Source organism: Telopea speciosissima, chromosome 2 (assembly GCF_018873765.1).
Source record: "Telopea speciosissima isolate NSW1024214 ecotype Mountain lineage chromosome 2, Tspe_v1, whole genome shotgun sequence".
In the NCBI taxonomy this organism is placed as follows: Eukaryota; Viridiplantae; Streptophyta; class Magnoliopsida; order Proteales; family Proteaceae; genus Telopea; species Telopea speciosissima.
The window spans coordinates 78,548,641-78,574,758 of record NC_057917.1 but is presented as its reverse complement, the minus strand read 5'-3'; the positions used below and the strand labels follow the sequence as shown (position 1 = coordinate 78,574,758).

The 26,118-nt window shown below is 38.0% G+C and overlaps 2 protein-coding genes and 1 long non-coding RNA gene across 12 annotated transcripts; 1 reads left to right on the top strand and 2 right to left on the bottom strand.

Annotated features, from left to right (window-relative positions):
- Positions 1–189: 189 nt before the first annotated feature.
- On the bottom strand, positions 190–10,280 carry LOC122651347 (DEAD-box ATP-dependent RNA helicase 53, mitochondrial-like). 10 transcript variants are annotated; one of them, XM_043844707.1, is made up of 10 exons: positions 9,743–10,280; positions 8,851–8,978; positions 8,280–8,691; positions 7,412–7,510; positions 6,921–7,145; positions 2,770–2,931; positions 1,763–2,084; positions 1,568–1,675; positions 1,378–1,501; positions 190–326 (listed from the first exon to the last, which is right to left on the bottom strand). In XM_043844707.1, the coding sequence occupies exons 1-9, from the start codon at positions 10,160–10,162 to the stop codon at positions 1,389–1,391; spliced, it is 1,989 nt and encodes a 662-aa protein (XP_043700642.1). In that variant the 5' UTR covers positions 10,163–10,280; the 3' UTR covers positions 190–326; positions 1,378–1,388. The 10 variants fall into 10 exon arrangements, 9 of the variants coding, with proteins under 9 accessions (XP_043700642.1, XP_043700644.1, XP_043700646.1 ...); XR_006331440.1 differs by adding an exon at positions 576–638 and having other exon boundaries at positions 191–326; positions 1,378–1,675; XM_043844709.1 differs by having other exon boundaries at positions 191–326; positions 1,568–1,633; positions 1,754–2,084.
- Positions 5,036–16,262, top strand: LOC122651350. Its single transcript, XR_006331441.1, has 3 exons — positions 5,036–5,229; positions 6,647–6,650; positions 16,251–16,262. It is a non-coding gene; the product is annotated as an uncharacterized LOC122651350 (long non-coding RNA).
- A 6,762-nt stretch (positions 16,263–23,024) lies between these two features.
- Positions 23,025–24,876, bottom strand: LOC122649806 (patatin-like protein 6). Its single transcript, XM_043843045.1, has 4 exons — positions 24,833–24,876; positions 23,848–24,798; positions 23,254–23,616; positions 23,025–23,210 (listed from the first exon to the last, which is right to left on the bottom strand). Exons 2-3 carry the CDS (start codon positions 24,781–24,783, stop codon positions 23,263–23,265), a joined length of 1,290 nt encoding a protein of 429 aa, XP_043698980.1. The 5' UTR covers positions 24,784–24,798; positions 24,833–24,876; the 3' UTR covers positions 23,025–23,210; positions 23,254–23,262.
- Positions 24,877–26,118: the final 1,242 nt, after the last annotated feature.

The window sequence follows — 26,118 nt, the reverse complement described above, 5'->3', positions numbered from 1 at the left end:
GAGGATAACTGTTGCGTTATACGCTTTTTAATCTGTCCACCAACATCTATGTTTTTATCTCACTTAGTAACCAAAATTAGTTTTAAAAAGTAAGATAAAAAGATGGAATTTAGGATTTGAAATAGAATATAAGAATGATTTCTCTTCTATGTAAGGATCTAATATTAGCAGTAAACTGTAAAGCTTACACTTAACCATAAACTAGTCATTTAATTCCCTTCAATTGCATGCGTAATCCAACCCATGGCCAATTCTTCACCAAATCTTGATGCTACACCATTGCTCCTTGTTCGAATCCTTCTTTCAACCCATGGCCATCATAAGAACTGTATCACGAAAACCAAACAGTTTATAATCCTCCAATAGAAGTTTAGTAATACAATGCAGCTCAGTTGTTTAAAACAGAAATCATAGACACACAGTAATGTCCATCTAAGAACCCTACATTCTCAATGTTATTCACAACATTTTCCAATTGTCATTCATTCAGGTCAAGTGTGATCACAGAAAATCAAATGCAACAACCTATACTACTTGCACCAAAAGAAGAATAAATTCAAATGAGGAAATATGACCTAATGCCATGTGGTGGATGGAGGTTAGGACGCAACAGTGGATGGGTCCCAGCAAAAAGTCATCTGCTAGGCCAAGGAGCAATCAGTCAGCATTTGGATGCTCAGTGGATACCATCCAAATTTCATTTGCCCATCAAAAAAGTGTAGTAGATTGATTCATTAGCACACACGAATATTTGGCACAAGACTAAATAATAGGCTATTAATGTATCAAGGAATTGTTGATAGTCTCTTTTTTTTTTTTTAAAGAGGAAAAGGGGGGGGGGGCGTGTTTATGGTGTGCTTTCTTTTGCCATTATGAGATCTTCAACACATTGGAACTCCTACATTAAAATCATATCACCTAGATGCCATTTAACATTAGTACCAGTTCCACCACCACAATGGAAAATTTGATGGTCAAGTGGTCAACTATCTAGAGCATCAGGTTTACCAAGATGTCACGATGTTGGTGCAACTACTATATTGCATGCATATCTCTTGGTGCCACGAGACATGCAGCTGGATAAGGCTTGCATGCAATGTAATTTTTATTAGTCTTCAAACAGGAAACTAAGTAATCCTAAAACCATATAGCTGTTTTCTAAGAACCCACAAAGAAGTAAAGAAAATAGATACAACCAAGGCGGAAGTAACAGTAGAACAGGAAAATGGTTTTATGTAGGATGGGGGGTGGGGTACTATTACTGCATTTAAACCCCGCACCCCACCCAAAAAAAGAAATAAATAAAAAGAACCAAACAAGCAGAAAATTTAAAACCCTATATTCACCATCTTGTGTAAGAAGCAAGAGAGAACTTACATCCAAAGAAGTTAAAATGAAGTCCTCCCAGACCTCCTGGCATCATCAAGACTACCATCGCTCAAGCCATCAAAAGAGCTAGAACTGGATCCACCAAATCGACTTGAACCAGAATTCCCAAAACCACTTGAGTGACTCGAGCTAGAATCCCCATAACCACTTGAACGACCAGAACTAGAATCCCCAAAACCACTGGAGCAACCTGACACACCATAAGCACTGGAATGATCTGAACCACCAAAGTTTCCAAAGCCACCTGAACCGCCAATTCCAGAACCACCAAATTCGCGAGAACGACTTGATCCATAACTACCAATTCCACCACCAGATTGAACCGAGCCTGATCCATCTGAACCACCAAAGTTTCCAAAGCCACCTGAACCGCCAATTCCAGAACCACCAAATTCGCAAGAACGACTTGATCCATAACTACCAAATCCACCACCAGATTGACCCGAGCCTGATCCACCAAAGGATCCCAAACGACTAGACCCGGACTCACCATAACCACCCATACGTCCTGATGATGGACCACCAAAGCTACCGGAACGGCCAAATCCAGAACCACCATAACCGCCAGGACGGCTGAAACCAGAATCCCTGAATCGACCACTTCCTGTACTTCCATAAGAGCCAAACTGACCACCACCACCACCCATCTCACTAGACATAACCCTGTCCCCAGACTCAACAGCAATCCTGGGAAGCTGAGGACAAGTGATAAGGTAATCAGTCTCTTACAAGAAACAAAAAGCATATTTATGCAGATGTGAATGTGTAGGCTTGTGTGTGTGTGTGTGTGTAGGTAGTAGCAATCGCAATAGCATCTATATAGTCCCGTTTTCTTTCAAGTATTTTTTTTTTGCATAGGAAAAATGGCAGTGGCCCTCTTTCCACATGTAGCAGCTTAGATAGCACTTAAAAAAGGGTCCCAATTAGCTAGAAAAAATTTCAGTCCAAATGCACTTACCACGTGGCAGAATAAAGCTTCAAAAAAATGTTTGAAAAGAAAATGTTTCTTAAAATGGTATGAAGGCTTATATAACAAGGAGAAAGTCCAACAAATCGGACCCAACAGTTGAATTGGGCTACTATATATCCAGTGGTAGGAAATAGTAAAATTGCTTGTGTTGTTTGGGTGCACGAAGATGGAGATTGACACACATTAAGGGACCACCACATAACTTACCAGGTAACCACACACAAATCCATTACAATGCACTGTCACCCCCCCCCCCCCCCAAATGGAAAGAATTCATTAAGGTGTTTTTAAAACTACTGCTCATCCAGAGACAGTAACATAGGAAAAGGTCATGGATTATGATCACACAGGTTCTCTGAAGGTATTGTTTGTGTGTGTTTGGATGCATGAAGATGGAGATTGACGTAAACCTCTGTAAACTTGGATCCCACATCCCGCTCTATCATTTTGACAGCTCGCAGCTGCTGATCTGTATAAATCAGAATAGCACTTCCCTTCTTTCCAGCACGTCCAGTTCGGCCAGACCTATGAACGAAGATCTCGGAAGTACTTGGAAGCTCATAATGTATCACCTGAACATAAAAAAAGTCAAGTTGGAAAACAGATGAAAATACATAGCAGAACAACAAGAAATACTTAAGTATTTCGCATAGCGGTAAATGAAGTAAAATTTTATGCATAAAATGAGAATGCAAGATAAATAATGCATCACATAAGCCCACCTAAATTAAAGCATGCATAAAATTCAGATAAGACATTCAAAGAATATGAGGATGAGATACACATACATAGATGCCTTCAGATAGACGAATTGGTGGCAAAATTAAAAAATATATTTGGTTTGATTGTTCTTCACATACTATCATAAAAGAATACAACAATATTAAGCAGTCACCCTACCTTTTATTAGAAGGAAAAAACTTTTCATATGCAAAAGGAATTAGTTAACCACCTATAGTCACATTGACAAACAATTCAACATATCTGGCTACTTTGTTGGGGCATTCAGGTTGCAGTGGCCTCTACCCTCAAAGAGAAAAGAAGTTTCATTTTTTTGCCAATTCATTCCTTTCAGCAACTTCAGTCAAATTTCCATGCGTGTGGTACTTAGAGAAGAACCAACACATTTCTGATGAGTTTTCACGGCAGCCCCATATATATATATATATATATATATAGAGAGAGAGAGAGAGAGAGAGAGGTGGGGGTGATTAGGGAAGTCAATGGAGAAACAGATTCCGAAAACAATAATAGCCTTCAACTAGTCTTCCCAAAAAAAAATTTGCACCAACAAACCATACTAAGTAGTCAGACAAGAGAAAGAAAGGGAAAATAGCAGCTGTAAACAAACAAAAGGTAGGAACTATGCTTGAATGTTTCACTTTTGCTTTCATAGCCCTCAGATAACACATCAGGAAGTCAGTTGACCATTTAAAAAGAGCAATAAGTCAGCCTCCCAATTAGCTTTCCTCCACTAAAGGGAAGGAACTATCTTGGAGAGATCCTTCAAAGCCTTCAATTGCATGATGCCAACCATACCAAAAGTTCTCAACCATGGCACCTCTTGGTCCACACAGCAAACGACATTGAAAGAGCAAGTCATAGTTGTCATTGCTTAGGCATCCAGGCACCTTGGATGCCTTGGTCTCTTTGTTGGTGTCGCCTTGCGTCCATGCCCCTTCCACGCTTTGGGTCGCCTAGATGCTGTGACTGCTATGGAGTCAGCAATATACTGTAAACATCTCAAGATTTTGGTCAAGGAAATTTACTGGGTAGTGGCCAAGAAGTCCCAAAAGCAAATGCTCCAAATTATGTACCACTATGGCAAAGAAATGTAAGCATGCTTCCATAAGATAAATGTATCGAATGATGCTATACATCTTCTTATGGCTGCAACTACATTTAAAGCAAGTAGTTTTTATCTCATCTGTGTATGCCTAAAAGATGAAAATACTAATATACATCTGTCACAGACATGAAACAGTGGTACAGGTAGCAAACACCTTCCTGGGAATAAGAATCTCACACATTTAACAAGCAACAAAAACCAGTCACACGAAGTATAGGATTTTAAACCAAGCAAATAAGCAGTCAGTATCCTCCCGCCCCTTAGATTTCTAAATTTCACCTTCAGAATTGGAATTTCATGTCATTGTTCCTTGCAAAAATGACTACTTTCTTGCAGAAGATGGCTATTGTGGGCTAAGGAACCTGTAACCAACTACTAAAACCTGTACAGGGAAAACTCAAAGGCTTCTCAGAGGCCTCAATGTTCACCTAAATCCAATTCAAAGATGCATCCTGGTTATGACAATACAAACTACCAGAGATTAAACATGAGAGTATAGAGAAGATTCATTCCCCCCCCCCAAAAAAAAATTTTAAATAGAGAGAATAGATAAGAAATAATATCATAAAAGAAAATCCCTATATACAGACTGGATTAACATTGTTTCTAAACATGAAGCACCACTGCGCATCACCATCAAGTGATAGGGCTAAACTCAACTTAACAGCAAGTAGTTACACACTTACACCGCACCCACAAATAGAACTGTAGGGTACAATTCATGCAAAAGAAAGGGGGTCGATGACTAAAGAACCAAGGCTTGGATCAAGCCCAAATTCTGGTCCACTATGGAGATACAGGATGCTAAAATGGAGAGAACAAAAATAGAAAGTAGGTCTCAGATTTATCAACAACCAAGATCTAACAAACTGCTGGACAGATCAATACCACATTAGAACCAGAGGTAAGGATTGATGGCTGGATATATCTCCCCAAATATATCATCAAACTGATGGTAAGATTCAGAGATAGAAACATAGGCATGAAATTAGTAAGTAGGTTCAGATTTAGTAACTTACTGGTCGCAGAACTAACCATTAGATGGGGCTTAATTTCTGATTGATGGAAGGTCTCCAACAATTGATGAGCTCTTCAAAACACTACAAGGATCTGCTGAGCAGACTGGTAGATATATGGAAGAGAAGACTTCTGCAATGGAACTCCAAGAGAAGATGCCGCAGGGTATGCAAGAGGTAGTGATGATTTCAATGGACATTGATATCACCAACAGCAACTCCACCACGATGGTACAGCAGGACAGTGAACACAGCTCCAAAAATAGGTCTTGAATAGCTTCAGAAGAGGAATAAGGTTGCAAGAGATATGGTAAAAGAACAAGGGAAGAAGGGGATATGATCAAGGCCTCTCCCCTATGGCCTTGGTGATGCATCCGAGGTTCCAATAATCAGGTTTGGATCGCTTATGGACCCACCAGAATACTACACAACTCAAATAGTGAGTGAATGGCGATTCTGTAAATTAAAGAAGTCAATCTAACAGAGACTAAAGTAAGGAAAAGGGGGGGTATTTTGGAAACTCAAGGAATAAAATTAACAAAAAAAAGACTAAAGACTCGTGGGATGAAGGAGTCTTCTTCAACCTCACAACACAAACAGAAAACCAGTGGTAAGGAGGAGCCACTTCAAAGAAGGGATCTCTTCTGTAAGAGGTCCAATGAGTATATAATACTTCGGATATCAAGTCGCACTACCAACCCCTATTAAATCCAGCAAGGTTTTAAGAGAAAGAAAAATTCCTAACTAGACCAAATAATGCTAATCCTTAACCAAGACTAAAACACAAGTTAGACTCTAACTTGGACTCAAAATTGAAATAAAACTCTAAAAATAAAACATGGAAAGAACTCTACCACTAAGTAGCCCATTCAAAGTAACAGATTACAAGATAAAATCCCAATAATAAATTTAAATAAAGAAATAACTATAATATCCTACTGAATAAAAAACCCAATTGGACAGTTCATCTCAGTCTAGATTGCTAGAAGGGTCAAGCCGGTTCAGCCATGAATCTGCATCACTTGGACAGTATTCCACTAACCAATAGGGCATCTCACCACACAGCTGCATCTCACAGCAAAAACAAAGGCACAAGACCAATATTTATTCACTATCAAAATTGTGAGAAAGGCTCTAAAGCCCACTTACAATATAAAGAGGATTGTAGTACACCTCTAGAAAGGAAAGCGACAAAATAGAAAGAACTAAAATAGGCCCACACATGTACTTATGCCTTCTACATCAAGGAAATAGAACAAATAAAATTACAAACTAAAGATTGACTACTAAGTATCCAAATTAGTAACTAGGCTAACTAATAATAGTACTACAAAATAACCCTCACGATTCTGGTTTTGGGCGAACCAGCAAACACCCAGACCAAGGCTGGTTTGGCCTGAACCAAAATAGGTTCAGTTGAAGAATTGTGGCCTACTGAAGGGCCTGAATTTTCTTCTTCTTGCGGCTATACTGCTTCCAGCATAGTTTATCTACATCATAAAGGATATTAAGAGATCATTTGGTGTATGTCTTGGGAACAAGAATTGTATGGTAACAAAGGTTATGGCCTGGGTTATCTTCCTCCAAACTATACAAGGAAACTTGAATGCCATAATGACAACAATATCATACATAAACTACAGAACCAAGCTGTTAATTCAATGTTTTTAAAAGCCAGAATGAGGAAACCTCTTACCAGATCAACATTAGGTATATCAAGTCCACGGGCAGCCACATCGGTGGCAACTAAGATATTAAAGCTCCCATCCCGAAAGCCTGCAAGTGTCCTTTCCCTCTGATTTTGTGAGATATCCCCATGCAAAGCTTCACATCTAAAACTGCGGCCCATAGAATATGCCAAGCGATCAGCATCACGTTTAGTTTGTGTGAAAACAATACATTTTCCCCCTTTTGCATGCTCCTAAAAAGAATGAGATTGCCACCAAGTGAGAAAGAGAGAGAGAGAGAGAGCGAAAGAGAGAGAGACTAATTTAAACTGAAGACTCGCATAGTACTCCTTGGGGTTCATTGGAGGGGAAGTTAAGTAATTCAATATAGTAATTCAGTTACAGGAACTAGGTTAGCATGCAAGCTTGCATGATGATTCCAAGGCAAGAATGCTGCTGCTTCAAGAAAATAAAAAAGCAGGAAAAGGATGCAAAGCAAGTGGAAATTCTGGAGTCATACAGTTATCAGAGGACCAATAATTGATGCCTTCCCATACATGTCTGATGCAATTGAATATAGAGTAATCCCTTCTGCCAACTTCTGATCAGAATCTCCAACCTGCAAAAGAAATCACATGGTTCATACAAAAGAGGTTTGCAATCAAAGTGGTAAAGAAACTTGCAACAGATAAAATTTCACACCCCAAAAAGAAATACATGAGCATTTCCATATTTTGTGCCCTTCAGGCTGTTGAAAACGAACCTAAAACGATGCAGAAAAGAATGGAAATCGCAAACAAGAATCACACAAACGAACACAAGGATTTATGTGGTTTGGCAAGATTGCCTACATCCACAGTAAGATGAGATCTGTTTCACTATCAATGGAGAATAGGTATACAGCCGTTCGTCCTCAGATTGTATTACAGAGAAAGAACACTTGCTACATATTTATAACGAAGCCCTATACTGGAAATTTACTGAAAAATAGCCCTCAAAATTTGTTCTTCAGAGCCTATGGCCTCTTAACGGCCCTTTGGAATTCTACCAAAAAAAAAGGCCCTTTGGAATCAACCCACAAACCAAGCGACAGAATACAAGACATCGTTCCCCCAACACAGGGTCCTTCCCCCCCACCCCCCCACCCCCCCCCCCCACCCCCAAAAAAAAGACAAATACAAAACGAACAAAGCAAGCTATCTCATTACGCCATTTCATGCAACAGAATAAAGATTCAGTGTCTCTAGTTCGAACAAAACATGGTCAACTACATCCATACTTCAAGATATAAATCCAAGCTCCCACTAAACATTTCCCAAGAGATTCAGCTTTATGATACTTTCATGATTTATCAACTGAACATGAACCAAAGTAAAATGCATACTCACAAGATCAATAGTTAATGGATCATTTAGATACTTTTGGGTGAGCTTTCTTATCCAACTTGGCATTGTGGCAGAGAACATCATGCTGTGACGCTTCTGAGGTAACGTCTTTAATATTTCTTCAACATCTTCATCAAAGCCCACGGCAAGCATTTGATCTGCCTCATCGAGAATGACAAACTGAACCTCAGACAAAACTAAGGCACCTCTCTTAAGCAGATCAATAATGCGACCAGGTGTGCCAACAACAACATCAACTCCATAATCAAGAGTGTTCATTTGCTGCGATATTGGCACACCTCCATAAACACAAAGTGTATCCAAATTAGGGGCAGATTCACGGAATTCCTTCTCAACTTGCCGAGCAAGCTCTCTTGTTGGAGCCAATACCAAGGCCAAAGGATTTCTCCCACGACTGAATAGATGACAGAAAATTTCTTAATGTATAAAGAGGAGAGGAAACATCACAACTCAAATTAAGCATACTTCTCTGCCAACAAAAAACCTAATTTACCGTACCAGTATACTTAAAATTTGTGGAATAAATGACTTAATGTGGCAGAAGGCAACATACCCATGCTTAGCATTGAACTGAATTATTCTATCCATAATGGGAATCCCAAAAGCGAGAGTCTTCCCTGTTCCTGTTCTAGCCCGGCCAATCATGTCACGGCCTTGCATTGCTGGTTCCAACACAGCTCTCTAGACAAAAAAGGTCAGGAGAATTAAATAAATAAATAGAGCTGCAATGGTATTATGGGTCAGGTAATAGAACCAATTTTTTAAAATCAAGAGAAACATGTAGGTAAATAAGTATCTAGGGTTCATTAGACAATGAGGGGGATCAATTAGTATCTAGGATTTATTAGACAATGTGGGGGATGGTTCCTCAATGAATAAACGATAACCGAAGTATAGCGCCCATTTTGGTGATGTTTATTGTATAGCATGCAATAGGCATGCTTAGAAAGGACCACTGTAAACAAAGTTAAAGTAAAGTGCTACTCTACATGAAAACAGAGGAAGTCTGAGATTTGGTTCCCTGAACACCCCTGATTAACTGGAGTCCCATTTAGTTTCATGGGGTATCATCAACATATATACTCAAATTCAAAGTGATCAATTGAAATCCTCCTACAGAATATAAGCATGTTGCAAACTGCAAGTTGCCCATGTTTTCCAACAGCAGGTTCAACCATTTCAAGATGATATTTCTACAGAGAGATTAAGCACATTGGTCGCTGATACAGAGGGGGGGGGGGGGGAAGAGAGAATCAAAACAAAGGACAAATGGAAAACCTTCACAATTTGTAAGGTAGGGAAATGGAAAAAAATGACAAATTAAGACTATGAGAAACACTTGTTTCCCTTCGTCTTTCAAAATTTCAGTTGAGTGTGTTGAATCTTAGGTCCTATAATTCTAAACCAAAGCAGCAGCAGCAGAGCAGTGCATTTGAAAATGATACCTGAATTGGGAAAAGCTTAGTGATTCCTCTCCTTGCGAGAGAAGAAACAATCTCAGGAGCAATCCCCAGCTTCGCAATCTCAAGCCCCTCCTCGTTCTCACCACCGACCGTCCCCGAAGACTTCTCCTCATCATAGTAATCATCAACCGCATACTCCGCTCTTGCAGCTATTGAAGCTCTAAATTCCAACGGAACAGTCGAAAGATGAAAATCTCTGACGCCCAAACCAAACCCAAGCTTCGCCCGAAACTCACAACACGAAGATGAAAGAAATCCACCACTAAGCACAGCGTCTTTAATAGTTTCAGTAGCTATTGCATCTGGAGCAAAACGAAATGACCCCACTGAGATCAAAGCAATTCGAGTCTGCTTTGATGCCAAGGAAGCAATCGAAGCTGACTTCCTGAACAGGTGATTCATCTTGTGTAATGTGTTTGTAATCTCTAAAACTCAATACAGTAACAGTAAAGGCCCTAAGAGCCAAAGAGATATGAGATTTAACGGAGTTTACTGATAGAGAACCCCCGAGAACTGAATTGGGGTTCTGAGGAGAAGGGAAGAAGAGGCGAAGTGGTCAAGTGGGCGGAGAACAGCCGGGGGTTTAAGGAGAGAAGAAGGGTTTTAGCCTTTGTACATAAATGGGAAATATTATGCTCCCAAGGAAGATAGAAACAGTTGTTACCTCGGCTTAAAACCGTTGGATCAGAACCATTTTAATATGGAGCTCCACACGGACCACACCTGCCATTCTAGTCACATGTAAAATTCCCAGATCTTAGCAAAAAAAACTTAGCCAATTGTGTGGCTCCTAAACCTGCGTGGGGGCCGATAAGAGGACAGGTAGGGAGCATGGATATGGGGGATTTTTCCTTGGATGTGGATCCCTACTTCCGAGCTGCCTCTACTTCTGTGCATCTCACACATAGTAAAGCGGAAAAGATCACCTTACCCCCACTCTGGCAAGGCGCTCGATAAGGGTAAGGTGGTCTTTTCGCCACCTTGTGTGTGTCTGGGGTGAACGATGTAGTACGGGCAGCTCGGCAATAGGGGGATCCGACCCTTTTTCCTTTTGTATGAAGCAGGGTGGTATCTGGGCGCAAGCTGCACATGATCAACCAGCCTTTCTTTTTGCCTTGTGTAAATAATGGAAAAGATTCTCCAAGTCGTTAGGGTAAGCCGATAAGGTATGCTAGCACCTCTTTGTCCATCTATATACTAAGCATTTGAAATGACCTTGCTGCCCACCAAGATATAATATCATTTTGGTGCAACTCATTGGTGTACTCCTCTATGTCGTTTCCTCAAGAGAATCCTAACCCTTGTAATAATAAAGCTTCTAAGCTTGCCCATGTCATTCAAAATATATTTGAAATCTTTTTTGCCTCGAGCTTGAGAAGTACCATGCCTAAAGGTTAAAGGATTTTTCAAGCTCATCGGGCTTCTATTATGAATATTCTAAACAAAAGAAAATGGCTAGAAAAATTATGTCCTCTAGTTCCTTGCTTGGCCCAGTTCCCCCCAGTGCCTGTAATACAGGAGGTGGACCCCACCTAAGCAGAGTGTTTGGGCAGGGGTAGGATGGGCATTGCGCCCCCTGTATTACCAGCACTGAAGGAACTGGGCTGGGCAGGGAATTGAAGGGGATAAAGATCCGGTTGGGCATGTCCTTTAAACTTAGATAAGTTGAAAAGCTAGCTTTTAAAGTCTAAGAAGCAATATTCAATGAAATTATTTCGTTTAAAATCCTATTGCCTGAAAATGCCCCATAGGCCATAAGTTAGCTTGTGGGGGCAACCCCCAAAAGTGCATGTTCGGGGGGAGACTGGGGAGTTTCTCTGGCTTATATTCCTGTGGATCTTTTGAATCCAACTTCTTCAACTACTAGTGCATTTCTAGGATTTTTTTGTTTGGAGAAAGTTTTCCTACACCAGTGGTTGAAGCCACCATCCTAGGTTCTTTGACAACTCTAATTTGAATTTGTTGTGTTTCTAATATAACTCAATTTCTTCAAGCGCCAACGCTGAATTGAAAGAGTCGATGTAAGATTTGCAATTCATAAGTCAAAGTGACACATTTTGGTTTGTTTTCCTGGTTTAAATCCATTTTTAATCCAACAAAGTTTGTGGTGATAATTTGGTAAATTTGAATTATACCAATGATAGTGCAGGAAATGGTATCACCTATATGATTGACGTGGTTGAAAGGAGAGAAAAAATTAAAAACAAAAACCTTTGTGAGAAAACATATAGTAAATAGTACATTAACAGCATGAAGAAAAAAAATTAATGAGATAATGACAAACGATGCAAGCCGGAGACTTTAAAGCAGGATTTCTTAATTGTAAATTTTTTTCTACTTCTTCTTATTTAGAAAGATTTCTTAATTCTTATTCATCCAAAGCAAAATGGGTTGAAACATGATTCCCCGTCTATTCAACCATTGCATTTGATATGCATTTTGGGAATAGATTCTACATCGATAATGCATTCCAAAAATCATACCAAATGCAATCTTAATTTCAAAACATCCACTAATGATCCCAAATGTTTCCAACGTATAGTTGTATAGTTCATTTTCTTTAACCCTGATTTAAAGTTAAATTCTTTAGGGGGTGGGGTGCCCAGGACTCAAAAAATGTTAAGATTGAGAAAGTGAGATGACAAATATATGTTAGATAAGCCCAGATGTTTAAGCTCATGGGTGGAAAGCTAAGGCTACATTTGATATGATTTCTTGAAATGCATTATTGACTTGGAATTGTATTCTAAAAATGCATATGAAACACAGTCCAAGTGTCCATTATAGATTTGCATTTTCAATGAAAATTGATTGAAACTGGAGAAACTCAGATCATTTTTCTTTTTTTTTTTTTTTTACAGATTCAAGACAAAACGAGGAAATTTATCACAAGCCCCTCATTTGTGATTCATTCCTTATTTTTGCAATTTACCGATCCCTCGACATGTTTTTGTTATATAATCCGGTTCATATTATCTGTAGGAAAAAGAACATTGTATTATCGCATGACTCCTTTGCACCAGACACTGAGACACCCCTCCCGCACATAGCAATGTTGGTTGTCACTAGCCCTGAGACCCACCCCCATTCAGGCCAACTCCTTAGACTATTGAGACTTGGGTAGGATTTATCCTTAAAACTAGTCATTAGAGAAAAAGTGTCCAAGTCTTTATAAGTTTTCACATCGGACTACTCACATCCGATGTGAGATAATTGCTTTTGCATGGAACCCAGCATGGGCACCCACCTAGTGACTTATGGATCATAGATAGGTTGAGCCAAAAAAAGTCATTTTATATAAATTATTATTAAAAAAATCAGTCAAAGGTATAGTTGGATTTTTATTTTTATTTTTTAATGGTGGCTTTAAATTGTTTTGCTAACCAAAAGGCCCATGTAGAGCGGCAACCTAAACAGAAATAAAAGCCCAAGCCCATGGATCACCTTTAGAACAAAGCAACGAGAGTTCGCAATCACATAGAAATCTGTTTTTGTCGGTGGCGGCGGTATTACGTTGTCGGTTTTGGGATACGGATATCCGATTTGACAAATTACTCTATTCTGATGTTCAGGTCTTTAATCTCTTCTTTTTCAACCCAAAGTGGGCCTTAGATGAATTTTATTTTCTTGAGGCCCATTGCCATATGCTCAAACAGTGAAAATCATAATCTGTTTTTTGTGTGGAAAGATCACTTTATTGAGATTAACGTGGAGTATACATGGATGGAATAGAACACATGTCCACGATTCATGGATCGAAAATTGGTTAAACTATCGTGCATGTTATTGATAGTGCCTTCCTTGTCAGGGAGTCAGCAAAGCTATTTTACTCCCTTCATAATCTATTTTAGAACATAATTATTCTAATGATCATAATTGATAGATACAATACAAATATATATTTCATAATTTTATTTGATATAAGAAGAATAAAATACTTTCTTCCCCACTTTTGCCTCCCCTGCCAGAGCGCAACCAGATACCCCGTGGACACTGGAATGGGAGCCCTTGGAGCCAGGCATCATTCATCTACAATCATGATTATACGTTAAAAACCAACAGTAAGGAAACGGTTAATATATATGGATATTATAAATCCAACGTTATGAAAACAGTCAAATATTTACAATAAGGAAATGTAGGGGGAGGATCTAGGTTTAAGGGGAAAAAAAAATATAACAAATAAACAAAATAGAACCAGATCTCCAATCAACCCATGATTAGATTTTTCCAAGACATGTGAACAATTCAAATCCTATGTTGTGAAAATTGTCAAATATTTAAAACGAAGAAAGATAAGGTAAGCATGGAGGATCTACGGTTTTAGATCAAAGACCCACACCAATTGGCAGAGCCTTGTCAACGCAATTAACAGGTGGTTTAAACTAACGATGAAAAAATGGTAAAATTTTGCATAAAGGAAAAAAAATAAAACAAATAAATAAAATCGAACTAGATCTCCAATCAACCTATGATTAGATATTTCAAAAATATATGAACACTATAAATCCAACATTATGAAAATAATTAAATATTTAGAATGAAGAAAGATAGGGTAAGCGTTGAGGATTTGGGTTTTGGATAAAAAAGCCACACCAATTGTCACAACCTTGTTAACACAATTAATATGTATTTAATCAAAGGTAAGAATATGATATAAAATTGTTAAAAAGCAAAACAATCAAATTATATCTCAAATCAATGCATGATTAGATTTTTCCAAGATGTATGAACGATATAAATTCAATGTTATAGAAAGAGTCAAATATTTTTCTCATTTGGTAGTTCTTGTTTGGTGTTTCTGATTTTTTTCAGTTTTTATTGTACTTTAATTTTTTCTCTTTTTAATGTACATGACCTTTTAACGGGAAAAAAAAAAAATCAAATATTTAAAACAAGGAAAAGATGGCTAAGTATGGAGGATCTAGGTTTTTGATCAAATACCCACACCGATCACCGCAGCCTTGTCCACATGAAGTGAACAAGGTCGTCCTAGAATGTTTAATATGTGACTTCTTAAGATAGTGTTTCCGATCGACTTTAAATGAACAAGGATCAAAATAGTCTCTCTCTTTGGTGAATAAGGACTACGAGATTTTTGCCAGAAAATGTGTCAATTTTTAGTTTTTCCAATTTATGATTGTTCTAGTGAATTTGATCAAAATGTGCCTTATTTATAGCTATGAATTGCCAAAGAATGTTTTTCTCATTCTTTCAGAATTTTTGGACTTCTCCAAAGAGTGCTTTTTTGATTCATTATTTTTGTTGATTTAACTAGAGAGTGCCTTATTCACTGACGAAATTGCCAAAGAGTATATTTCCCGTTCTTTCAAGATTTTTGGACTTTGCCAAAGAATGTTTAGATACTCTAGTTTTGTCAAAAGTAATTTCTTAATAACAATAATCTAACTCAATGTAGATAGATATCATGATGAAAAACTCTTTATTGTGTGCATAAGGATCAAGGTAGTTTTTCTCCTATGTGAATAAAAATCACTGAATTTTTTTTCCTCCAAGTACCCAAGAACAAGCTTCCTATAATATTTTACTCACATTACAAGAGGAAAATTTACATTTACCACCCCTATGGTTTCAAACAATTACGTCTATCACCCCTTAAAGACTTTTGGACAATGCGGTCTCATTGTAACTGTCGACTGAAATGGAAAAATCATATGCATTCATCAGTTGACCAAGGTTTCTCAAGAGATGTCGGAGGGCTGCACCCATGGTTCGTAATCTCGGATCAGATCGGTATCGGTCGAGGCTGATCCTGAGATTAGACTGATATGGCAAGGTTGTACTAGATTGTTCCTTGGATCGGCCGATCCGATCCGATATATTGTCCCTTTTTGGGTTTTAAAACCCATATTATTTCTTCATCCCGAGCCTTTCAAGTTGTGATTCATGGATTTGGGGTTTCAAATCCGCAAGAAAAAATGGGGGATCTTAAGTTTTGACCAGGGAATCGATTAAGGGAATATTTCATTCTATATAAACATTGATTTACTTAAGGTAGTTTGGGTTTTAAAACCTAGATTTTCATGTTCTTCAGTCTTTCATGCCGGTCTTTTGAGACTTAGCCTCCAATTCGTGAATGAAAGGGGGCGGGGATCTTACCATTTGGATTAGGAATCTATTACGGGAAGATTTCATTCCATGAAAACATTGATTCATCCCACAAAACCTACAGCTTTTTTAGATAATAGCAGTAGAGGGTGAGGTTGAGGACGTAGAAAAGGTAAGCTCAATCTAAAAAAAAGGATTAGGGAATGATTACCGTTTTATGCCTTGTTTTGTTTTTTTTTTTTTAATATTTTTATGACTGATACAACACCCGATCCAAAAAAACTTGGATTTTAGTCATTTTTTGTCAATCCAAGACGATTTTGACTGATCCGGATTGTTATGAATCATGAACGATCCCGGTATTACGAACCTTGATTGCACTGCCATGTTTTGATAGATAGTTTGGACTTATTGGGATAAGGCTGGAAAATTATCTCCTCGAATTCTCCGTCCAGCTTAGTTCCCCAATTCTTCTAATAGGGAGTGGTGGATCCCATCCGGACAGAATATTTGGACAGGAATAGGGTGGTCATTCCTGCCCCTCCTTTTTAGAGGAACTAAGGAACTGGACCGGACAGAAAACTGGAGAAAATAAAAGATCCAAATAAGGCTTTACCTATTTCAATAAGAATTGAAGGTTCAAGAGCTTCTCTCTATTTCAGACCTCACCAACCATGAGCACGTGCTTATAATTATATAATTTCGTCTACTTTTGGACAAATGTCTATCAATAATATAAGCTTACTTAATAAGCAAATGAAATTATCATTGCGAAAGAGATTCTTTTTCCAATGAAGGGTGACACACTACTTGCAGTTTGATTTTCAGGGACCACGGAAACGAAACCAACTCTTTGGACCACCCTAACGAGTCAAACCTCTCCCCATTGCCACAAGATCTCCAGAACTTCGTTTCAAATAAAAAGAACCGCTAAAAAGGCTCAAAGCAGGAAGAATTGCTTTTCCTCTTTTAAAAAAGAATATGGAATGGTTCTATTCTTATGTCTAACGACTCTAATTTGAATTTGTAGGGTTTCTAGCTAATATAATTTGAAGGAGAAATGTTTCTTGTGTGGCACTGTACGGCCCATGCCCAGGCAAGAGAGGAGGAATGAGTGAATGACGGCCCTGCCTCCTCCCCATGATGGAGAAAATGATTGCCCGTCTGATGTTTTGGCGTGTGCTTCTATTGGCCCATGCACGTGCAAGTGCCATGCTTTCCCACAGATACGCTTCCCTTAACTTTGAATTACTCAAGCGCCAACATGGAATAATTTTTTTTCTCCCCACTAGAGAAAACTTTACCAAGAGCCACTCGATTATGAATCATTCCCTATTTTTGCAGTTTTCCGGTTTAATGGAGAAGAACCAGGTTGGACCAAAAGCCGGTCCCTCGACACGTTTTTGTTCTATATAATCCGGTTCTAAAAACTATGAACTATAATCAACATACCTTTTTGAGTTATCTCTTGGTGCTTAAACATTTCCAGGGGAAGAAAATGACTTACATTATTTATATTACTTAACTGAGTCGCTATGGGAGTTGGATTGGTGAATTGGTCAATTAGTTTTCCGATTCTAGGGTTTTTTGGATCGATCCTGACCGATTTGAACCAAATCTGCATTTTACGACAGTAAAAGGCTGAGGATTATGTATTAATATCCGAGTCTCTATGTTTAGTGCCCAAATTCCTATAAATCTTTACATCGCACAACTCATATCTAATGTGCGATAATTGCTTTCGCATAGAATCCAACAATCTCCCCTCCATGAGATAGGATGCTCAAATCAAATCTTCACATCATGCTACTCACATCCGATATAAAATAATTTTCTTCAAGTGGAACCTCAACATGGGTACCTAATGCCCTATGGGCCCTCGGTAGGTTGAACCAAAAATAAAAAGTCACTCTATTTAAATTTCAAAAAAAAAACGGTGGCTTTAAATGGTATTACAAACCAAAAGGCCCATGTAGGGTATCCCACTCCCACCACAACAACCTAAACATCAAAGCAAGCCTAAGCCCATGGACCACCTTAAAACATAGTAACATGAGTTCGTAATCTCATGGAAATCTGTGGGTGTCAGTGGTGGCTGTATTTACGTTGTCGGTTTAGTATATGGACATCGGACTTTACTCTATTCTGATGCTCAGGTCTTATTCCCTTCCTTTTTGAGCCAAAGTGGGCCTTATAGGAGTTTTATTTTTCTTGAGGCCCACATGCCATATTACTCAAAATAGAGAAAATGATGGGTTTTTTGACTTGCAAATAGCTAATAATTATTTTCTTACCTGTTTGTATTTAATGGGTCACCTTTTTTTTTTTTGGGTTGCATGGTTTAACCAAATATCAAGGGATTTAAGAAAATTGTAGAAAATCTAGAGTGATATGTTTTTTGTTTATTTAGATTTTTAACCATATAACTAAATTTTTTATATATATATGGATTTAAATACCTATTGGTGATTGGAAAATGATTGGACAAAAAATTCAAATAACAATATATCCATGAACCACTCAAATGATAATCTATTTTAGAACATAATCCTTTAATAATCATAACTGATAGATATAAAACAAATATATTTAATAATTTTATTATGATATAAGAAGAATAGGAGAGGGTTGCTAGCTTTCTGTAAGCTAGCAGCATGAACCAATCACAAGGGTTGGACACAAGAAGTTAAGGGGTTTTTTTTTCAAAGGAGGAGGAGAGAGGATGATACATGTTGGGTACCCTAGTGGTATGCGCAACCTTTTCCCAAGAAGAATACAATGTCTGACTTGTCGTTTGTTTTTATTAATATTTATATTTTTATAAAAATTAACTGAAGTTTATTAGATTATCCAATTCATAAGAAAATTCAAATTGAGATTTGAGACACTTTAAAAGAAATGTAGTCAGATCCAATGCACGAGGCTCCCGCCACTGCTGGACCAATTACTAATAGTCTATCATAATTGATCACAAGATGACTCAATCGAGTTTGTTGGATTTTGACTGAATTCATTTGGTTGTTCAATGGAGACTAGTCAGTTAAATTTTTTGGTTTTTTTTAAAGTGTCTAGCTAGTATCATATTGATGGATCTGCTCTGTCAATCAATATTCAATAAATTATTAATGAGAAGGGCCATTCAATCTATTTTTAAATTGAGAATTAAAAAAAAATTCATGAATTATTCTTCATAAGTTTCTTTCTCTTCCCACCTCAACTATCTCCAAGTAAATGCAATAAAGTTACATTAACGTTTGGGCTAGAGAGTCTAAGTTGGTGAGATCCATTGAATGGAGTCTAAGTTCTTCTAACATGGCATTTCCAATCTGACCATGGGATCCAACTACATTTTCTCGAATGCTGTAAATCTTAATCAGTGATTTCTACCTTCTGCCATTTACATTATAAATGTCATTGGTGAGCTCCAGTAATTATTTACCAAATTCTGAAATTTTCCATTAAAACTTTTCATGCTTGTACAAACACAGATAGATAGAAATCAGAGTGGATAAATTTAGTTTGGTATAAATATTAGGTTTAAAATAAATATTTATACTAAATAAGCCTTTCACATTAAACGCGAGCAAAACTAGACATAAACAACATCCATAGCTCTAGAGGGCAATGGTTTTGTGGATAGCTTGACTCTAAGATCCTTTGCTCGCATGTCAAATTTCAGCCTGAATGAAATTCACCGATTTTCAAAAACTTTGAGCATCCAATAGAAAAATGAAACCTTTGGAATGATTAAAAAGAAATATTAGTTAAAGAATACCACGAAAAAAGCTATAGAGGATCTAAAAGTGCATTTGTCTCCTAAATTAGATACATGGCCAATCTACATCAAAGATCTTAGCTTGATAATAAATTCTAGGTGGATTTATTATGCATTTACAAGAAGCAATTTTGTTATTCTATGCCTCCTAAGGATTGCACAATCTATCTAAATTTTGGGTATCTTTTATTTAATATGTCGGTAATGTGTCACCATAAACAAACACACATAAATCAAATAGATATTACGGTTAATTACAAATAAATACACATAAATATATTTTTTTATGGATTGAGTTTCTCTTCACCCATGGTAAAGAGATAACTTGTTTTCATTACAGTTGGGATAAGACTCTTAATAAGTGCGATGTATAGCTTTGTACAATAAGGGAGAATTATAACCCTCGATTCTTTTCGCCATTCGTGAAAAGAAACTATTTCTTTCCTTTAATATTTATTATTTTTTATCCTTTCTAGATAACCATTTGATTTTTTTTTAATCTTTACACATCACCGTTCTTTGTTGTATTATTTTTCCGGGGGGTGCGGAGGGATTGTCACAGACCAAAGTGATGGTAAATGCTCCTAAGAAAATATTGTCACAATCAATGTTGTCCATAAAACCCTCTATTTGAGTAGGTATGACTTCAATTTAATAGCAAAATGTCGCATGACATAATTCAGAAGTTAACAATTGTCAAAAAATTTGGATAGTTGATAATTAATATAAAAAGAGATCATCCAATACATGATAGACCTTATGATTGAGTTTAATATAAGATTTGACACGTCATGAGTTAAAATGCCACCCTACTAATCAAACGGTCAAAAATGGTCAAAACAACTCTTCACATTGAAGACGGTCACAACTAGACATAAACAACATTTATTGTTCTAATTCTCATAAAAAAAAATATTTATTGTGCTAAAGAGTGCCTACTTTAGCGCAATAACCTAAATATCTATTACATTGCAAATTGGACTCCAAAATCCTTTTCTTGTCTGAGCCCAAATAAGAATTCATCAACTTTCAAAAGCTTTGAGAATCTAATAGAAAAATGAAACATTTGAAATGATTAAAAAGAAATAGCCGTTAAAGAATACCATGAAAAATGCCTCATGGACAATCTAAAAACATTCCATATATATCCAATAATCAAAATTGCTATGTTTCTCTTTCACACAACACATCTAAATACAGTGAAAGAAATTCTTCTTCAATGGATAGTACCAAAGACTGTTGGTCTTTTTTGATTCCTTCCTCCCTTCCACCCCCTCTCTTTTTTTTTTTTTCCGTCCGCATTAAATGAACAAAATAAATTCATGACATTTAACTTGGTCTAGGTCGAGGTCTATAGTGCATCATTATTGACATTAATTTGCATCAATGTAGCCGTCCCTACAATGACTATTAATCAATGAAACCTTCGCAATTGTGAAAAATGCAATCGATGATATAAAATTGAATTTGTCACTAAAATTAGATAAATGTCCAATTCAAAATCATTCCATAACCATTCCATATATATCCAATGGTCAAAAATTTCTTTGTCTCTCTTCCACGTGGCCATGTAACCATGCAAGTGTACAATTATAGAAATGTTCCTCAATGAAAAGTATAGAAGACAGTTGGTATTTTTGTTTTCTTCCCTCCCTACCCCTCTAAATCTTTTTCTTCCCTCCCCAATCCCCATTAAATGAATAAAATAAATTCATGACATAGCAAATTGTTGACCATAATTTACATCAATATATGTCTTAGTCATTGAGATGAGAATTAAATGCAAAATTAATTGATTAATAATTACTGAACATTATGGGTCACATTCATAAGAAAAACATTTTATAGCCATGCACATTAAATGCTTTTTCTTTTCTTCTCTTTTCCTTTTTTTACGAAGAATTTGCACCCGCGTGCAGGTCATGTGTAGTATTTTTTGTATAATTAGTTTTTTCTTTGAACAAAAGATTGTGACATAACAGCTACTAGGACTAATAATTTATAGGAAAAAAGAACTCGGGGGGGGGGGGGGACGTGGTGACTGTCCAGACACTTAAGGTGGCAAAATGACCACCCCACCCCCATGAACGATAGAAATGCAGCCCCTATTGATGCTTCTGTGCACACTCCCATTGGCTTACTCATGCACAAGATCCGCGCTCTTCCCCGTGAAATACTTCCCCAATTTCTTTTTATCAAATGACAACTTGGAATTCTAAAATGACACATGCACAAATAGGACCCACCTTCTACATAGTTTAACTACAATAAAATAAAGTTTTTCATATGGCAAAAAGAGGATTCTAAAACGTGATAGTTTTTCTAGTCTGGAAAGACTGGAGACAACATCAATATTTGCCCCATGGCAATTTGGATAAATGTGATTTTTGTGGATAGGTACTTATATGTATATATGTTTTGTATGTATTCTTGGAATGCATTGTAGTACGACAATGCATTCTAAGAAATCATACCCAACACAACCTTAATCTTTCACTAAGGATCTTAACCATCTGGCTAGATTCCTTATTTATTTAACGTAGATCAATCATCTCATCTTCTCAACCTCAAGATTTTATGGATCTCGATCGGGCACTTGACCCCTGAATATCTCAACTCTAAATCGTCATTAAAGAAAATGAATTATATAGTTGTACTTTGAAAGTGTTTGGAATTGCATAGTGGACATTTGAATTAAGGTTGTGTTTCGTATGATTTCTAGGAATGCATACTGCCTGTAAATTTCCGAATTGGAATTGCCTAAGTGGTTAAATAAAACTAGGACAATCTAGTGAAAAAAGAAACTTTAAAAAAAAATAAATAAATAACAAAAAACACAAGGCAATATGCTAATACATGAGAGGGTGTAAATGTTTAATTGGCGTGGGATAATGTTCTTTTTTCATTTTTTTATTATTATTTTAGGGATAGAAGACTTGATATAGACGATTAATTCAGGAATACCAAATGTATCCAACCCTTCAGATTGTCTAAATCATCCTTCATTTCAACTACCCACATGGAAATGGATGGGGATAGATCTGACTCCTCCATGGGGCGTGGATCCCACACTTTAGAGGTGGGTCTCACACCCCCATGGAGGGTTTAGATCTATCCCCACTCGTCCCCATGTGGGTAGTAGATCTGACCTCAATATGGAATCCGGATCAACTCATATGGGTAGGGATATGCTAGTATGCTTGTCGTTTATTATTATTATTTTTTTCACTACATTTGTATTTCCTTCCCCCCAAAAGGAGTTTTATTAATAAGAAAAAAATGCACCAAGAAGCAATTTTAAAGGTTTGTAGATGCTTTTAATAGATTTTAAACCTCACCATATTAGGCAAAAAATTGAAATTTCTGGATGCTTAGACCAAACACAAAAGAAACCCTTTGGGAGTCAATGAAGAAAAGATAGAAGAGGTAGAGATCACTCTGTTCAGAATTGAAATCCTTTAATTACAACAAATTTTCCCCTAATCTCATTTACATATTCAACACTATTTCTACCTAATTAAAACCCTACAGTAATTAGCTCAGCCCAGACCCTCATGTTTTGATTCATCAAGAGCGGCAAGCACCTACAAGATCAACCAAATTAAGGCCTTCCAGAGAAGAAGAAGAAGAAGAAGAAGACAAATAGTGCTGGGAACATCTAATATGAAGATTCAGTAGATACAGTAGCAGATGAAGTTCTAGGGGATGATTGCTTGAAGATGACTGTAGGGAGACTACTTGATTTTCTCCTCTCATGCTCCTTAATTACCTCTCCTGCAAACCACTCAAGCTTCTCTGAATTACTGTTCTGGGTGATCTTCTTCCCCCTAAAGAGTGTAGACTCAACATTCTTTTGTTTCAACATCTCTTCTGCAATGCCCAAGATAGCTTCCCCGTTTGCCGGCGATTTCAAGGTTTTTGGGTACTTTCCGGCATCAATTCCGGACGCCTGAATTCGAATATAGTTATTTGTCAGGGCGTGACCGAATGCCATCGAAACAGATTGGTCAACCTAATGAATAACAGCAAAAGAACAAACATGATTAGGTTAAGACATTCATGATTAGAGTTAATTAAAGATTAAAGCGGTACTAATAATTCAACTTGAGTTGGGAAATGGAAAGGATTCCAAGGGCATTTTTGTCCTTTCAGTCTTTTAAAAATTTGGAAAGACACAAAGCGTACAGCTGAGCCAAAAAGTGTTCTGTTGGGTGAAATTTGAAAGTTGGGAGTTGAGACTCACCATATCGGAAGCACCTTCACCAGCGATCCTAACGAACTCCGCCGCCGACGGTGTGAGATCCCGGCAGCCGGAATCTGACTCACCGTTTCCAAGCGACACCACGAGCAAATCCTCTACACCACCACAGAACGGAAACTCGTATTTGTTATTTAACACGTGCGTGATCGCTGCAGCTGTTGGATTATTCATTGCAACCCCACCATCGACGGCCAGGATTCTAGTTCTCTGATCCAACGACTTCATCTCAACTGCTCCTACCACCGTCGGATCTACCGAGGTGGCAATGCACACCTCCCACATCTTGAAATCGTAACTGTCAGTTTCCAACGCATCAGCGCGGGAAAACAGGAAGGGCGCACGAGTTGAGAGATCGTAGCATGGAATCAAAACCGGCTTCACCGTATCCTTTAGCGTTGACTCTCCAAAAGTCCGGCGAAACAGCTTCTCAGCCTTGGACGATCGGAAAATCCGCCGGAATGCACCGACCGGCGAGGAAGGACTGATTTTCCGACGATTCTGAACAATGAATCGCAGTGCCTCATCGGCTGTAAACATTGGACGGCCGTCTTTTCCCCGAGTGAATAGAAGAGCCGCAAGAATTCCACCGTAACCGGAGCCAGCAACCACGTCAAAGTAATCGGCGATCCGAGCATCTGCATTGCCGGATTTCTTGCGTAGATAGGTTTCGAGATGCGCAAGGGATTTTCCAGCTAGGATGCCATCAGTGGCACCACCGCCGTCGATGGAGAGAATTCTGACCTTTCCGGTAGCATTCTTTCCGGACTTTAGTGTTTCAACTGGAATTTCTGGTTTTCCAGAGTGAAGAAGCTTCTGATCTTCGTAACCGAAGAGGAACTTGTTTTCAAGGATAGAGAAGATCTCGTAAGTGAGCTTGTCAACACCGAAGGTCGAGTCGAGGATGGGAGCTGCCGCCATTTGTTGCAGAGAAGTAAAGGTTTTTTTTTTTTTTGGGTAAGAGAGAAGTGAAGCTTTAGAAGCTTATGAAGAGCTGAAGAGCTTATGAGTTCTTAGAGAGAAGGGGCAGAGGTGACGAAGGATAGGTCTATGGAGTTGTTTATATAGTGGGAGTTTTGAAGGGAGAAAGGCGCACTTTAGCAGGAACATTCGGAGGTGGCGATTAAATCGTGCGATGACGATTTTTTAATTGTCACTTTGACTCATGGGGTTTTAGTTGACTCAGCGGCTACCGACATTTCACATTTTGCGGTTGCCACACGTGTTAGTGAATGTTTACGTCGGAGATTTTATATGAAAAAGGACTGGATTGACGGAAATACCCCTAATATAAAAAAGGTTACTTAGAAAAAACATGACAGGTGGCGACTTAAAGGCCGCCGTTGCCTTCCGTACTCACGGAAGGATATGGATTGCTGTTGGCGTACGTGTGGGGGAGATGGATCTCTTGGGTGTTGTGCTTCTTCTACAAAGCCCTACCATCAACCTACTTGTGAGTTGGCATTGGAAGGTCAAAATTTGGCTGTCAATGGTTCCGATTATTTTTTATGAGTGGGTGGCAGCAGGGCTACGGGTAATTTCGTTAAACGCAACATTAAATGCAACGGCTTAGTCTGAATTGTTTATATTTTTTTATCTCTTAATCGTAGTCGTTGAATAAAAAAAGTCATCAACTTGCTCACCGTGACAGCAAGTTTATTCTTTTTCCTATTCTTCTTCGTTCCAGGGGAGTGTTTGAGGTGATTTGGGGGATTTTCGATCTCGTCGACGAGGGGGCAATTGGGTTTAGAAGAGGGAGCTCGACTTGGGTCACAATAGTTTGACGGGTAAGTCCCAGAGCAGATTTCTAGATTTAAATCCCTAAGGTCACTGTTATTGAATGACAATCGCCTCTCGGGTACAATACCAAATACTCATGGATGCTTGTTCTCCAGATTGAGTTCTAGGGATTTAATAATGTTTCTGTCGGACCAAGTGGGAGTTCCAGGACCAGAGAATGGTTTAATGTCAAGAACTGAAGTTGGACTCACCATTGCATCCGTCTCAGAAAAACCCTTTGCAGCAAAACTTGTAAACTGCCTTGGAGAACTGAAGAAAGACGAAGCATGCCTGATGTATCTGTCCGTGGGAGATGGAAGAGAGGCATGATCAGCCATGAGAACTTGCTTACTGGTCACTGATGTGGATCTCTTCCTAAGCATCGCTTCGTCTGTTGGATTCCCCCAAACTTATTATTCCCATGTGTAGCAGAAAATGGAAAATAGAGAAAACATTAGATTTTTGATTAATCGTTCA